This window comes from Myotis lucifugus, unplaced genomic scaffold (assembly GCF_000147115.1).
Source record: "Myotis lucifugus unplaced genomic scaffold, Myoluc2.0 scaffold_5, whole genome shotgun sequence".
NCBI lineage: Eukaryota > Metazoa > Chordata > Mammalia > Chiroptera > Vespertilionidae > Myotis > Myotis lucifugus.
Window position 1 is genome coordinate 19,254,061 of NW_005871053.1, and position 12,494 is coordinate 19,266,554.

At 45.9% G+C, this 12,494-nt stretch overlaps 1 protein-coding gene across 1 annotated transcript in view; it reads left to right on the top strand.

Annotated features, from left to right (window-relative positions):
- Positions 1 to 498: 498 nt before the first annotated feature.
- Positions 499 to 12,494, top strand: part of PLA2R1 (phospholipase A2 receptor 1) — a 100,706-nt gene continuing 88,710 nt past the window's right edge. The window contains exon 1 of the mRNA XM_006083223.3: positions 499 to 847. Coding sequence (XP_006083285.1) covers positions 763 to 847 — 85 coding nt within the window. The 5' untranslated portion in view covers positions 499 to 762. The remainder of the gene's footprint in view (positions 848 to 12,494) is intronic.

Here is a 12,494-nt window from a genome sequence, read left to right on the forward strand (position 1 = left end):
AATGGGAGATTCAAGGAGATGGAAGGGGAAAGTTGTTTTTAAAACGGAAAGGAGCTCAAGAATGGAAGAACCTTGGGGTACTCTGCAGTGAGGAGCATGCAGACCCCGTGCACTGAGCCTCAGAGATCTCCAGCTGTCCACGTTCCAGAGGAAGGGGGTCCAGAGCGCCCCTAATGAGCCCGGGTTCACGGAGCAGTTTGGTTTACACCAAGCTGCCTGCTGCCAAACCCGCAGTGTTTACCAGAATCCGGGCGTTTTGCAAACCCAGATGTCAGACTTCCTGTCCCAGAGATTCTCAACTAATTTATAGGCCCCTCCCGCCCTCCCCCGCTACCTCCCCCCCCCCCAACCCCGCCCCGCTGGAAGCTGGAGGAGGTGCACAGGGCAGCCTCCCTCCCTCCCAACCCCTCCGCCCACCCCACAGGCAGGAATTTGTGGGATGGGCAGATGGTCCACCCCCTCCTCCTCCTCCTCCTCCTTTTTAGGAGCCGGAGTGGGTAGGGCGGTGAAAGCCTCCCGCGGCTTTCCAGTCTCCCAGCCCGGAGCCCGGTGTGTCCGCACACAGTAGTAACAGGGGTGACTGAGTGACTCTCGGGGGCACAGGGGTGGTGAGATCCTCGGGAGGGGTGGAGCGCGAAGGTGCTGAGTTTCCGCCTCCCGCGCCGCAGGGCCAGGCGCTGGGGCCCGGGCGCTGCCCCCCGCCCCGCCCCCACCCCGCTCCGGGCAGAGGCACTGGGCGCCCGGCGAGCCTAGTGGTTAGCGATGCTGCTGCTGTGGTCGCTGCTGCTGCTGCTGTTGCTGGGAGCGCCGGCGGCTCCTTCTCCCGAGCCGGTTCCCGAGTGGCAGGGTGAGTGCACCCCGGGTGGAGGGACCAGATCGGCACGTCGGGGCTGGGGTAGGCAAAGGGGTGGAGAAAGGGCGAACCTGGGCGGCGAGCGAGGGCAGCCAGGGAGGCCGAGTTACCTGGTGGCCGCCTATCTGCAGTCTGAGCAAGCCCTGCACCCCTTCCTCAGAGTCCCGCACCCCCTTCCTCGCGCCGCATCCTCCAGCTTCAGCCCGGGGCGCAAGGAGGGGCGGGGCCTGGGCTTGCAGGCAATTCTGCTCAGCTCTGGCCGCGCGCGCGAGCGGGGCAAAGGAGGTTAGGAGGCGGTTCAGAACGTCAGCTTCCGAGAATTGTTTATTTGGGAGGAGCATCTCTAGGATAAATGATGGCAAAAAGATGTTCCATTTTGTCCCCTCCCAAAGCAAGTGCTCTGGGTGTGCGCCGCCACTTGTGGAGTGGCCCACAGAGGGGAAGAAAGCTTAATCTTCTCTGTTATCGCCTCTCAGACCTGATGGGGGAGAGGCGCCCCTGTGGCCCTGACCAGCTGTGGGAACTGGAGCAAGTTGCCGTTTTGTCCTCATTTTCCCTCGTTATGGACAATGGGGTCTGCGCTATCCATAGGCCGGCTGAGGATTAAGGGAGACCCTTCGTAAGGCCCGTGGCACCCCAGGGATGGAGAGTTCCTTCAAAGTAACCCGCCTCCCGCCCCACCTGCAACACATGTGCGCACACACGGGTCAGCTCACCAAACATTTGTTGGGCACCGACTATACGTAAGATTGGTAAAGGGATGTGTAAAGAGACATGCGAGGCTGTCCTGCAGGGGCCCCGTTAGTGAATAACTGCACGGGCTGCCTCAGCAGCAGAGAAGACAGCATCCGAAAGTGGAGGCTCCGTGTGAAGGGACGCAGGGGGAAGTTCAACCAACCAGTGGGAGCCTGGGGCGGCCTCCATCCGCTCTCCCTTTGGGGATAAGTTCGGAGAGGGGGTAAAACAAGGTGTCATCCATGGCTACGTTCATTGTTCTCCCTCTCAACATCTCGTGTGTGCATTTTTGAAGTGTCTTTTCTGAACTGTATTCTCTCGCACTCCCAGGAGGCGTTGTCAGGAGCAGGTTGAGCAGTTCTTATTCCAAAGTGGCCAAAGGAAGGAGGCCTCTTCCCTCCTGGGTCAGTTCAGTAAAAATGCTTCTGTGGATGCACATCTGACCTGCGGTGTGATCCGTGGCCACTAAGAGTTTACTGTGTGGTACTTACTCCGTTTTAAAGTGTGGGCTTTGCCTGAGCACTAGGTACCTAGGACGGGGCAGCAGCAGCCCCTGGGACAGGAGCTGGAACCGAGCCACACAGAGAGAATGCGCTGTGATCCTCTGAGCAGGGTTTAGCACGGATGGGCTAAGCCTTTCTATATGTAGCCGACCCAAATCCTGGCCCGAGAGGTTTCTAAGCAGTGCCTTCTCTTTAGTACTCAAGGACGTTCTGAAGCCAGACCATCTGCTACTTCCTATATGTTCCAGGTGACAGCATATGACACAGTTGGCACAGAGATTCTTCAGATATGAAAATGCTGCCTCTGGCGTTCTAAGGAGCACAGAGATTATGTGGCATTGAGTGTCCCAATCCTCAAAAAGGCTCCCCTCCTGGACTCCAAACACCCACATCAGTGAAATTTCAAGTATAATCTAGACAGGTTTGAAATCAAGTTTTTCCTGCCTATACACAAATGGAAAAACCAAAATCTTAGCACTGGAAGGGACCTGACACATTGTCTCCTCTAGCCATCCGTTTTTCAGGCATGGAAGCTGAGGTGTAGCTGTGTTTTGGGGTGTCTCGGTTTACCATTGTGTTCAATGCACCACACTGACTTGCTTTTAGACATGATTGGCTTCCACAGATTAACTAGGAAAAAAATATGCACCTATTTCAGTTCCATATCCACTAATACATGACATGTAATAATGCAAGGCAGATTACGCACGTAGTATTTTTTATCTGAATTGTTTGATATGTATTATCAAACAATTGATCATTCTGATGTGTGTTATAAGCACCCGGCCTTTCAGGGGAGGGGGAGGCAGATAATTGATGGTATTGTGCTCACTTTTCAATCATTTGTCAATGATTTTGCACTAAAAATAAGTAGATGCAGTGTCGTTTAGTAGTTAAATTCATGGGCTCTAGGAATCAGACTGCCTGGGTTCAAATCCTGGCACTACTGTTTACCATCTCTGTGACCTTGGGCAAGTTACTTAAAATTACTCAGCGTCATCACCTAGCCCAACTCTCTCATTTTATGGATGTGAACACAGGCCCCTCGAGGAAAATGTTGGCCATATTACACAACAGCAAGTGCTGGGCGTGACCCAAGGCTTCTGGGGAAACCAAGAACAAGCCACTGGAATGAACCAAATATTTTTTCTTTCTTTCTGTCAGGGGCTGCTTGATGGTCCCTGTTTGGTTCTCCTTCTGTGAACTAGTTTTTTCTGCTTCAACTTGCAGGACTTTTCATGTGTAGTTCCCACAGCATCCTGGGAAGAGTTCCTTAATTTCATAGGAGAGGAATCTGGCCACACTGGTCACAGCTGGCTGGCCAGTCCCTGTGCTCTGCCCTGGAATCAGAGGCCTTCTCATGGCTGGTAGGCCATGTAGGGGTGTGAGATGCACACAGGGATGCTGCCCCAATAGGTACTGTGGATGAGTAGACCCCCAGAATAGGGTCATGGCAGGACAGGAAGCTGTGACATGCCTATATTTGGAAGCATATACAGTATAGAGCAGGGGTGGGCAAACTTTTTGACTCGAGGGCCACAATGGGTTCTTAAACTGGACCGGAGGGCCGGAACAAAAGCATGGATGGAGTGTTTGTGTGAACTAATATAAATTCAAAGTAAACATCATTACATAAAAGGGTACGGTCTTTTTTTTTTTTTTAGTTTTATTCATTTCAAACGGGCTGAATCCGGCCCGCGGGCCGTAGCTTGCCCACGGCTGGTATAGAGAGATGAGGAATGAAGAGTTTGGTTGGAGAGACTATGCTTAAAAGGGGGAAAATCTGATTGGTGATTGGGTACTGCTGAGAAGGGTCTTGTGAGTTTGGACAAAGGGAAACCAGAGCACACTTTTAGGTTTAGGAATGGCATGGTCAGTTTGGGACATGAAAAGGGTAATTTGAAGAGCAGCAAAAAGACCATCTGGAAGGTTAACACAATTTCCCATGAAAAAAGACGCTGATGACCCAAGCTAAAAAGTCAGTCCCAGTAGAAATATTAAGGAGCAGATAGTTTGCATTAAGACTTTTATGGGGTAAAGAGGAAGAAAATAAAAAGTGATAGACTCACTGAAAGTTAGGAGATGGGAGAAATGGCAGAATCAGAGGGGTAGACTGTACAATGGAACTAAGGAGTTGTGGAGGTAGATTCGTTCTCAGCCGTGACCAGAGCCAAGGGTTGGTTGTAGGAGTGGTCACTGAAGTGGAGAGCAGGTCCTCGGAGCAGAGGTTGAGGAAACAAGCCTCCAGAGCAGTACAGACATCCATGTCTGAAAAAAGTTTCGTCAAAAAAATGTCCTTACATAATAGGATGTGCAGCTGCTTTGCTACTCTCTTCCCTTCTCTTTTGTTTTGTAATGCTCGTCATTAAATTGACCTCATGACCCATTCAATGGGCCACAACCTGCAATGGAGATAACACCAGGACAGAGTGTTGGGTCATCTGTGTGCAAGTTAAAGGCTTTGGAGTGGGGAGGACAACGGAGGATCTGCTGGTGTCACATAGTGAATGTGAGGAAGAGGTTCAGGGTGGTGCATCTCAGGGTCAAGGAAGGAAAGACAGGGTGCCACCCGGGAGAGGTTTCTGAAGGAGGGTGATGAGAATCACCGCCTGGAGTCAGCAGTGGGGAGAAGTCCTTACCCTGAGATTTCCCCCGTAGCTTCCATTCCTAATGCAAAGGTGAAAAGGCTCCTTCAACTGCCCCTAATAATACCTAACATTTGGGGATTGGTTACTATGTGCTCTTTTACATATATTAACACATTGAATCCTCACCAAACTCAAGTACTGTTAATACATACTCTTCTTTTACTGATCACGGAGGGTTAAGTAATGAGTAATCTACAGGAACTTGTAGAGTGGAGATTCGAACCAGCCACTTAAACACTAATGCAAAGAACTTTTGGATAGCCTTGTGACTCTATTAAATAGGTCATCCTGATGTTTGAAGGCAGCGTGTGATTTAATTTTGTGGCAAGAGGAACTGGAGGCAAGTCTCTCTCTGCAGCTCCTCCTTTTCCAAACCAGTACTTCCCACATGTGGGAGTGAATAGTTCATGAAGCAAAATGTGCAGAGCTTTTGATTGCTTTTTATTTTTCTAGGTGATTCCTAAACTCTGAGGATTTGGAGTTGAAGTGAAAGCATGTCAGATACTGGTTTAACTGCCCGTCCTGACCATAAATCACTCCAGCCATTTGACTTTGTTTCTCCCGTCTCTGTTGGTCATCTCTCAGAACCTCTTCCACTTCATGCAATTCTCATCTCAGTTTCTCTCACTGGCTCCTTTCCCCTGAGCTTCTGAGAGTCAGAATGGACTTCCAGTTTTCCTAGCTCTTTTTACAATTTCTCACTAAGCTCCTAACCTCTTTTCCTATTGTTGGCTGGCGCAGTAACTGATACCACACAATGGGGATTCCAAGCCTATGACTGGAAAGGTTGAGCCACACAGAGAGCTCAGTTGTCCCCTCAGCTCCCCTTCCTTGACCTAACAATTTGCTTATTTACATCAGGTTTTCTGAAGAAATAATTCCCCCCCTTTTTTTTGCCTCTTGTGAACTCATCCCTCTGTGATGAATCCTCTTATGATCTATTAATGTAACATACTTGAAACATGTATAGACCTTTGCGCCCATTTTCTTTTAGAAATTATCCTTAGAAGGCTTTGAAGAGATGTTTCAATTCAAACCTAGGAACATAAATTATATTTTTAATTGATCAAAGGAAATATTACAGTTTATAAAACAAACAAAACACCTTATAAACACTTGGAGAAGAATATTTTATAAAGCCACTCAATAAAAATGGAGGTATATTATTATAATTTCTATAAATTAGGTTCTAATGAAACAGAGCTAAACAAAACAGCAAGAGGTTCCTGTTCTGTGTGTGTCCACATGACTTTTTAATTTATGGCACTTTCCAGACTACCACAGTTCCAAAGAAATATGCTAATAAAAAATGTTCACTGTTTCTGGTGTTTGACATTCTGCTCTTGGGAACTTTCCTTTTCTTTTTTAAAATTTCTTTTGTATTGGTTTCAGGTGTATGCATAGTGGTTAGACAATCATATACTTTACAAAGTGTTTTTCCAATATTTCAAGTACCCACCTAGCACCGACAGTTATTACAATACAGTATTATTGACTATATTCTCTGTGAGGTACTTTACATCCCCATGACTATTCTGTGACTACCAATTTTTACTTCTTAATCTCTTCACCTTTTTCACCAAGGCTCCCAATCCCCCTCCCCTCTGGCAACCATCAGTCTGATCTCTGTATCTATGAGTCTGAGAACTTTCCTTTTCAATTATGAAAATATAAACAGGAAATTCTAAGTGATTATTTAACTATAATATTTGTCCTATTTCACTGCTATTTTGTGTTCAGAGTTAAGATTTGCTTTTTTCTTATTAATATTTATAAAGTGCCCATAGGGATTGAGGTAATCATTATCAGGATCCGGATGAGGCCAGCACTAATTTTAAACCCATTGTGCAAATGGGGAAAGCAAGGCAGATGCTCTCTACCTTCAAGCAGCTCTACCCTGAAAGAAATGTTCTGCAGTTTTCCACAGTCTTTTTCCTATCGTGTTAGCCTTGTACAAATAAGAACAGGGTGGGCTTTATGGGCATGTAACCTGGGCAGTCTCCTAGGGACTCATGCTCAGAAGGGCCTTGAACTTGGGGGTTAATGCTCTGTGGTTTGGGGTCTTGGAATTCTTAAACATTTTTACCTTTGAATTTGTGCTCTGGGCATGAAGTCTTATGGGGCAATGGAGCACGAGCCAGGGGCTTAAACATATCTCAAGCTCAGTCCCTACTTCCCTGGATGGGTTTTCAGCCTCCCCCTTCATATTCCTATCCTCCACCTACCTGCCAATCAGGTTGCATTGGGGTTGAGGACTGGAGGCCCAGGGTCTAGGAGTGGATGGCCATTGGCATCTAAGGGCAGAGCAAGGCAGCCGCTGTCCCCCTGCGCTGGCAGCACCTCTCTATGTTCAGTGGGGACTAAGCGCAAACCTATCACCCATTCCCAATCCAGGCGCTGAATGTGTTCCCAGCACTTTCTGGCATGGAAGTTGCAATCACTCACATGCTCATGGGAAATGTAGATGGACTCAACTTCCCTGCCCCAGCCAGGGCCCTGAATTTTCATTTTACACGGGGCCCTGCAAATTAGGCAGCCAGCCTGAATAGGAAGCATGGGGCCAGTTATGGGTTGAATTGTATCCCCCTCAAAATGTATATGTTGAAGTCCTAACTCCTGTTAACGTAAAAAAAAACACATTGAAACCTGTAAAGAATTTTTGTGAGTTTATTTGAGCCAAACTGTCGACATATGCCGGGAAGCAGAACCTCAACCGATTGAGATAATGCTCCGGAGAATGGTGGGGTTACATCTGCATTTATACATTGCAATCAAAGGAGGAAAATAGGTGGGTTACATGAAATTCATTGGTGATAGATTAAGGAGGAGGGATAAGCAAAGCAGGGAAACCCCTGGGATTGGATAAAAAGTAAAATGATGGACACATACTTAGGTGGGTGCAGGAACAATTAACATGATGATGAAGGAATTTATGGTATCTGTCCTGGGGCCCAGCACATTTGGTTGTGCCCCAGGAGCTCCAGATACAGGGAAGTCACAAGTTACCCAGACATTTCAAGGGTATGTTATCATAGATGCAAAAAGACAGATAGGCTCAGTTAAGGTAAAGGTTGACCTTGTCAGTGAAGATACTGGCCTAGGACGTAACTGCCCACCATACCTGCTTTTAGTTAAAGTTTAATTTCAGACCATCCTTTGTGGTTACTTTAGGTCTCTGAGTTTGCAAGACTGCCATGCAGGCCTCCCCTGAGCTTGTCAGGTCAGCATGTGGCCCCTTTCGTCCACACTCCTCAATACCTCATAATGAAACCTTATTTGGAGATAGGGTCTTTACAGAGATAATCAAGTTACAATAAAGTGATTAGGGTGGGCCCTAATTTAATAAGACAATGTCCTCCCAAAGAAGGGGAATTTAGATAGAAATATGCATAGAGGGCAGATGACATAAAGAAACACAGGGAAAAGAGAGCCATCTGTTGATAAGTCAGGGAGGCAGGCCTGGAACAGATCCCTCCCTCCTACGCTGAGAAGGAGTCAACGCTGCCAGCACCTTGATTTTTGACTTATAGCCTCCAGATCTATGAGACAGTCGTTCCTGTAGTCTAAGCCACTCAGTCTGTGGTACTTTGTCATGGCAGCCTGTGCAAATGACAGGGACGGAGGACATATTTACCATTAAAACACGGTTTTGTTTTCACTTCTGTCTCCCACTTAAGTAACTGTATACTTGTCTTCATTGGGTATATTCTCAAAGCAGTTACAATGGCTAGTCCTTATAAACATGCTGTCAATGTTTCCATCTTTCCCAGCATTGTTTTGTTGTTGGTGGAGTTCTTTTCTGTTTGTTTGTTCTGATGGCCAAGTCCTTAGATCATATTCCCCCAGGGCTTCCACATGCTGGTGTCTGTGAGGGAAGTGTAAGAAAATTCTGTCTTACTGTGTCTTGCCATAACTTGCTCTTTGTAATGAACGAGGCTCCCTGGTGACTGAGGTGGTATGTCATCAACACAGTCTGTAAGATAACATGGCTGCTGTCAGTAAGGATATTTACACTGGCAATGTCTGCTAGGTACTTCAGAGTTCAATATAAAGGCAAAATGGTGGAGAAATAAACGAAAAGCCAAAAAGAAGAAACATGTGTGCAACTCAGCTTAAAATTTCATTGGTAAGATACAGATACACCCAAGAACTTCTAAAGCCATAATAAGATTTTCTGCAAGGGGCACTACTGCTAAATGAGATGGACAGCGAAGGAGACACAGGGGCTCGAAGGAGAATGGCAGGGAGTGGCGAGTTCAGTCTGAAAGGGTTAATCCACTTCACACAGGGGTTGGTAACAGGCAATTTGAATACTCACAAAACCGGAGCCTGGTGGAGCTGATTAAGCAGGGTTTCATTTTCCCCCTCCTGTGAGAGGAGTATTGTATGCCTCACGGAACTTGAAACCACAATTTGGGGAGATTAGGGAGAAAGGGGAAAAGGACACATAAAGAGATTTAGCAAGAGGGGTCCACCGGCCTGTGGAGGTGGTGATTATCCAGGTTCAGAAGCTGCAGGAGAATAAAGAAGGCTCAAAGTCAAGGACAATGCTCGGGCAGGGAAACAGAAGGAAGTTCTGAGGTGGGACGGAGAGATATTTTAGAATGCACTGCACCTTTTAGTTGGTTAATGGAAGGCAATTGATTAGGAAGGCACAGGCTTTGTTAGAAGCTGTCAGGTTGTTAAGAGACAAACACCAAACCTCAGATGATCTGGGATAAAAGCAAATACTCACTCAGAGAGGACCACGAAGGGCAGGCGCACTTTTCACTTTGTTCTTTCGAGTGCAATGTACGTGCAGCAAGCATCAGACATTCCTTACTTATTGGTTTGGAAAGTCCTGTTAAGAATCCAGATTTTCTGCATCATTCAGCCATGAATGGGAATTGATTCGGCCAATTACAACACCCCTTCCTGCTACAGAGTAATGTCAGGAACACGATTGATCTGAAGCCATTGTTCCCGAGAGGGCACAGACCCACATTTGTGCAGCTGAAAAAGGTCAGTCCGTCTCCAGAGAGAAGCTGCTCACCTTTACATGGGTTACAGATTGGACCCCTTCCATTCCGAAACTGAAATACTGTCAGAACAGCAAGGAACTGGGCAGATTCGAGACATGATACCAGGCATGAGGTGTGTGAGCCCTGCACCAGCTGTGTGAGTGGATGGAGTGGAAGAGGTTTAAGCCCAGGGGAATGGCGGAGGAGATTGAAATTAGATTGCACTTGGCAAGCTATGGCTTCCGAATAGCTTGTCTTAAACATTGCACATGGTGTGAGCCGTGCACTTGAACGTTTCCTTCCAGTTTCCTTAACGTGAAGCAGCACAGAGGCCAACGTTATGTGTGTATTGGATCCGATGGCCACTGTCATCGCGTAATTTATTGAATGCCAGAAAGCCCTTTGCTTGCCTAAAAGAGAGTATGCCTTTAGGAATGGTTGTTTTGTTTGTTGAAAGTGTTTTTATGGTTAAATGTACAGACACCTCATCAAGGCTTAATCCTTCAAGCCATAGCTATTTACTTAACACTTCAAACTTTCAGCCAGTTCTAAGAGCTGGGTAAAGCAGAAGGGGCCACCACCAGCAGGTGGAGGTGACCAGAGGGATGCAGAGGGTGAAGTGGGAGGGCCTCAAGAGAAACCTCCCCGGGCCCCTGTTGACACTGCTTCAACACGTGGATCAAGCTGTAATAGTAGTCCCAGGCTCTAGACTCCAACCTCACGGTATCCTAGGGATTGGCAGGCATCTGGCAACCAATCAAATACCTGAAGCCAGAAAACAAGTCGTTCTGGATTTTTCCAGAATCCTTACATTCCACTGATCACCAAATCCTGTCATTTATTCCCCCTGTGAATTCTCTCTCTGGTGGCTGGACTCTAACCATTCCCTCCTTCCTTTCTCATCACCACCAGTTGAGTTGATACCTTCTGTCTCCCTTGCTAGATCATAGCAGTAGTCCCCAGACTGTTCTCCAGTTCCACTCATGGACTGTCCCATCTCACCTGAATGAGAACTCCTCTGGGGCCAGAACCTGGACATTTGCCTTTGCGCCTGTATTCTCAGCTCCTAAATCAATGTTGGGCACACAGTAGGTACTCAGTAAATGTTTTTGTTGAATGATTCACCACCCATATTTGTATTCCACACCACAGCCTCGGTCATGCCTTCTCTTGTTCCAAAATCTCCCTTTCATCTGAAGAGTAACATACACATTTCTGAATAAAATTATTTGTAAAATTACCCCAAATCATCTCTTTCTAACTTCGTATTCTACAACTATTAAAGTCTTGTATATAGCTAGGCTCTCGACATCCTACAGCTGATTATTTTTATCACCTCTGAGCTTTGGTGGTTGTTGTTCTGTCCAGAATGCCCCCTTACCTGACACGTCACCTCTCCATCCATAGACTTCTTCCACATCCTGAACTCTCTGTCTACAACAAGGACAGGCATCCATGCTAGTCTAGTTCAGCAATGTACTTCCATGTGTGAAAAATATTAGATCCCTAATAAATAATGTTTGTTGAATGAAAGTGTGTGTGTGTGTGTGTGTGTGTGTGTGTGTGTGTGTGAGAGAGAGAGAGAGAGAGAGAGAGAGAGAGAGAATTTTTTGATCTTCTTAGTCAAACTGATCCCTTCTGCCCCTGGATTCTACAACATTGTGTTTATACCTGTCATGTCAAAATATACTTTAAGTTATTTCTGTACATTTTATGAAATACTCCCAGGGAGAACATCAGTTCCTTGAAGGCAAACACTATGACATATATACTCTTTTATCTGCAGGGTTCCTAACACATGCCATATCAGGCACTCAATAAATGTTTGCTTGAAATTACAAATCTCTTACTTTAAATTGGAATGACCCATAGCAGTTCATTGTCTTCTTTCTGGGTTATTAATGAATGTGTGTAAGGAAAGCTATGCATAGACCTATATGGTCCTCACTGAATATATGGGTATAAAACTTCTAAGGCAAAATTAATTTGGGGGGATGTAAAGAAATGATTCAATTAAATAAGCTTTACAGCTCCATCCAGTTCTGAAGTTCATGGGTCTGCATTTATGGGTAAAGTTAGTCTTCTCTGCCATGTCCATATTCCTTCAAGCACTGGCCAGTGTGGCTCAGGAGTTGAGTGTCGACCCAAGAATCAGGAGGTCACAGTTTGATTCTGAGTCAGGGCACATGCCCAGGTTGTGGGCTTAATCCCCAGTAAAGGGTGTGCAGGAGACAGTTGATGGATGATTCTCTCTCATCACTGATGTTTCTATCTCTCTCTCCCTCTCCCTTCATCTCTGAAATCAATTTATTTTTTAAAAAATTAAATTAAATTATCTCTTCCGAAAAAAGGTCTCAGAAGTAGACAGCAGAACCACTGACTTCCAAGGATTTTATTTAGGAAAAAAGGATGAAATTTAGTTTATAAATTTCTTCTAGTGATTCAGTCCACTTTCTCCCCCTAAACTTATAATTATGAAGGGAAGTAATAACATTTACTGCAAAGAGATTTAGTAATTCTGGCAGTACTTCATTAATCACTTAATCAGTATTCAAGCAGAACTGATGTCCTTGACATATATAATCAATCTTGATTCCGCCCGCATTTGATTTTCATTCTTTCTGAAATCTGGATACAGACACTAAGGATAGTGGCTTATTTTCACATTATGTTTTTGTTTCGGAAAACCCATATATGCATATAATGATAATCAGAATATTAATACCTAGGTTGGGTCTCCCCATAGCTCATTTGA